Below are 4,676 nucleotides of genomic sequence, written 5' to 3' on the forward strand. Positions count from 1 at the left end.
CTCAAACTCAGAAATCCTCCTGCCTCTGCCTCCCGAGTGCTGGGATTAAAGTGCATGCTTGGTGCTCAGAGAGCAGAAGAGGGAGTCAGACTAGAACTGAAGTAACAGAGAGTTGTGAGCGATCGTGTGGGTGCTAGGAATTAAACCTCAGTCCTCTGTAAGAGCATCCAGTGTGCTCTTAACTGCTCAGCCACCTTCCCAGTCTTAAAAAGTAAAATTCTAAAACCATCTTAATTATAACAATCAAATTATTAATAAAACTGATAAAATGTTGTATGTTATTAAATACAAAACCAAACAACTAACAGGAGATGGTGATGCTTCTCTGCGGTAAGACACGTGCCGAGCATACGCAAACCTAGGGTTCCATCCCTAGTACCACAAAAAGTAATAACAGCATCTGCCTAGCGTGTGTGCGGCCCTGGGTTGCATCCCCAACACCAAAACAAAAACTCAGTAAAATTTACATTTTTATAATTAGAAAAGCATGTACACTGACTAATATTTTAAAACCAAACAACCACAGAAGATAAAAATAGAAGCACAACAGTTCTCAGATCGTTTTGGTCTCTTTAAAATAAGTACAGATTATTCATAAGTCAAAGGAAAGAAGAATTCATTAAACCCACAATCATCAAAAGCTCCTAAACTGCAGCTGGCGAGACTAACCTGCTCAGTGGGTAAATGAGCTTGCTGCCAAGTGTGACAGTCCAAGTCCAGTCCCAGAATCTCCACAGTGGAAGGAAAGGACCAACTCAAAAAAGTTATTCTCTGATCTACACACACACACACACACACACACACACACACACACTAAAGTTTTAAAAACATAAAACATTTAAGTTCCTAAAACATACTAATGTCGACATATAATCTAGAGAAAAATATTACTATATTATTAACAGGAAAGAAACATTTATGGTACATTCCTTATCTAAATTATATAGGAACAAATCTTCTTTAATATCTGGGAAATGTTTGCCTGAGCTGTACAGAGAATAGTCAGAAAATCTACAGTTACCTGGATGTCATGCCCATTCCTAAGTCTATTCCGCTCTATTGCTTCAGTGGAATTGTCAGAGAAAAGTACAGTATGAAGTATTACCACATGAGCACTTACACTGAACCACAAGTACCTGGGTCTGGAGAGATGGCTCAGGGGTTAAGAACATGGACTACTCTTCCAGAGGAGCTGAGTTCAGTTCTCAGTGCCTCTGTTGGGCAACTCATAATCGTCAGCATCAGATCTGATTTCTTCCTCAAACTTTGCACACACCCACACACGTGACGTACATACACACATACAGAAACACACACATAACTGAAAAATAAATTATCTTTGAAAACCCAATGTTTCTCTGAAAATCAAACTTAAGTGGGCAGCCTATATTTTTATTTACAAAACCAGGAAATTCTATCTTTTAGAATAAATCTATTTCAGAAAATACCAACCTCTTTTACAGAGAGAGCTTTAGCCTCAGGGAAGTTAGGAATTGTTTACCTTGTAGAAACTTCTTGAAGTTCAAACCACCACAAACACTTCCAGTAGAAGCAACTATAAGAAAAAAACACACAACAAAGTGAGGCAATTACAAAGATCAGTGGGACTCTGGAAATATTGCATTTAGCTACAGAATATTAAAGGGAGATCTTATTAATGAGTTCAGTATAAATAGAGGGCAAAAGAGGTATTTTAAGGTACAATGACTATGTGGGGGTTGATGATGCCATGGGCAGTTCTTTTCACCTATATTTAGCACCTATAATCAACACCAGGACTGTTCCTTTAGATGCTATTCTACATGAAAGACCATGATTATGGAACACTCCAAACTGCAGCTATTGATCAGAGTACAAGATGCCAGTAACTAATGCTGAATTTAAGACTCAATTAAAATATTGGCCCTTCTCTGAACTAATTTTACTGTAAAATAGAAGATATTTTACCAGTTGGTCAGGTTAAAAAATATTTGTACCTAGATTTCAAAAAAGAGCCAATGTTTTGTCCCCTTTATATACTGAATTTAATTAGAACTTTACTTCTCTTTTCAAGATTGTGGTAGTGCACGCCTTTAATCCCAGCACTCAGGAGGCAGAGGCAGGCAGATTTCTGAGTTCCAGGCCAGCCTGGTCTACAAAGTGAGTTCCAGGACCGCCAGGGCTATACAGAAACCCTGTCTCGAAAAAAAAAACAACAACAACAACAACAAAACCTGATGCACGGAGAAGCTGTTCTCTGAATACACTGAAGTATGAGCCTCTGTGATGAAAACAAGAATTGTCTTTTAAGAACAATTCTTCAATTCTTTAGTGACTCTAAACAGAGCACAGTGATAACTAACCCTCCTCTCTCCTTTGCTTCAGAAATGTTAGCAGTTAGGCCTTTATCCCTCAAGATGGAAGATCTGACCATTCTAAAAGCAAAGACATAACAAGACTGATGTTGAACAAAAATGAGGTTTCCTCAACAAAGAGAAGAAAAACTGGAGGAAAATAGAAAACACGAAAATAGGGGAGAAAATTTTAGAAAAGAAAATTCCACAAATCCACTATCTAAATAATAGAATCTTTTGTAGAACTGCAAGCAAAATATACCACACCCAAAGGACCCGATGTCCATGAAAAGGGCTGGGCACCGGGCACATTGGAGAGAAAGTGATCTGCGGCAAGAACAGCACCATGCATTGTCAGAACATAGAGCAGGGACTGTGGGTCCTCAGCCACTCTTCCTGAGCACAGTTAGATAGGCTGTGTTTTATAGGCTCCTCGGCAAATGCAGAGCAATCATGACAAGGAGACTAAGTCTTGGCCAGAATAAGGGGAACGAAGGTAACCCATGTCATTTCCAAGCCTACTCTTAAACATAAACCTGTTTCTCCTTCTCTATCCTTGGCTGAATGGGGAGATACTAGAGGATCCAGGGAAACATGAAGCCACAGGCTGAAATATCTTGGATTCTACATTTTAAAAAGTCCATACACGCCGGGCCTGGTGGCGCAGGCCTTTAATCCCAGCACTCGGGAGGCAGAGGCAGGCGGATTTCTGAGTTCGAAGCCAGCCTGGTCTACCAAGTAAGTTCCAGGACAGCCAAAGCTATACAGAGAAACCCTGTCTCGGAAAAAAAAAAAAAAGTCCATACACACACACACACACACACACACACACACACACACACAAAACCTGGCGGTAAAATAAAGGAAAAACACTGAAATTTCAAAATTATCTATTATATCTAATAAAACAAAGGTTTAAAAAAGTATTATATAAGCTCACAGGGAGAAAAAGAGAAATAGGTCATGTACAGAATAATTATAAAAACTTCAGGATTTCCAACAGCAACAACTAAGTTACTAAAGGTATGGAATGAAGACACTTTCAGAAATACAGAATCTCAAGAAATTTACCTTCCCAACCCTCTTTGTCAGGAAGCTGCTGAAACTTAATAGCCGTCACAACAGTGAGTAAGCCAAGAAATAAAGAAATTGGGACTCAGAAAACAAAATCCAACATAAGAGGAAAATAAATCAAGAAACACTCTGATTAATGATAGAGAAAAGACCCCAAAATAAAGAGTTATGTATCAGCTACAGAAAGTACCAAAATTAGAACACGTTGGAGCCAGCATGGTGGCTTAAGCTCATAACCCTACCGCTCACAAGGCTAAGGCAGGAGTACTGCTAGGAGTTCAAGAACAATCTGGGCCACACAGTGCCAGCCTATCTCAGAAAATCAAAAGAAGAGACTGATGCTATAGCTTAGTAGGTAGAATGCTGAGTATGAACAAGTATCATGGATCCCCAGCAGCATATAAACCGGCTGTGGTAGCATATACCTGTAACTCTAGTACTCTGGAAATAAAGGAAGGAGGAGCCCAAGTTTAGGGTTACCCTTGGCTATATGTAGAGTCATATATCAACCTGGACCACACAAGGCCCTTTCTTTAAAAGCCAATAATAACAGCTCTGAGTGGTGGTGGCACGTGCCTTTGATCCCAGCACTCAAGTTGGCAGAGGCAGATAGAACTCTGAGTTCAAGGCTAGCTGGTCTACAGAGTGAGTTCCAGGACAGCCAGGGCAACATAGGGAAACCCTGTCTCAAGAAAACAAAACAAACAAACAAAAGCCAGTAATAATGATGCCTTTTAAAAATTTTAAGGTGCTAGAGAGATGGCTCAGCAGCTAATAGTGCTTAGGGCTCTTATAAAGAAGCAGAGTTCAGTTCCCAGAAACCAAGTGGGCAGTTCACAACTTCTTTAACTGGAGCTCCAGAAGACTCCATCATCTTTAGCCTCCTAGGTATGGACATCCCTACACACAGAAACAAACACAAAACTAAAAATGAACATTTTTAATGAAAAAGATAATACATTACAAATAAGTTTAGAAACAGGTAATTAAAAACAACCAAATAATATGGTTAAAAGTATTAGTCTTAGCGGGGCGTAGTGGCGCACGCCTTTAATCCCAGCACTTGGGAGGCAGAGGCAGGAGGAATTCTGAGTTCAAGGCCAGCCTGGTCTACAGAGTGAGTTCCAGGTCAGCCAGGGCTACACAGAGAAACCCTGTCTGAAAAAAAAAAAAAAAAGGGCTGGAGAGATGGCTCAGTGGTTAAGAGCACTGACTGCTCTTCCAGAGGTCCTGAGTTCAATTCCCAGCAACCACATGGTGGCTCACAAC

At 40.1% G+C, this 4,676-nt stretch overlaps 1 protein-coding gene across 1 annotated transcript in view; it reads right to left on the reverse strand.

Annotated features, from left to right (window-relative positions):
• C1H11orf80 (chromosome 1 C11orf80 homolog) overlaps positions 1–4,676 on the reverse strand; it is a 75,362-nt gene that overhangs the window by 66,370 nt on the left and 4,316 nt on the right. Inside the window, 1 exon segment of the mRNA XM_021208657.1 lies at positions 1,502–1,555. Coding sequence (XP_021064316.1) covers positions 1,502–1,555 — 54 coding nt within the window.

This window comes from Mus pahari, chromosome 1, assembly GCF_900095145.1.
Source record: "Mus pahari chromosome 1, PAHARI_EIJ_v1.1, whole genome shotgun sequence".
NCBI classification, from domain to species: Eukaryota; Metazoa; Chordata; class Mammalia; order Rodentia; family Muridae; genus Mus; species Mus pahari.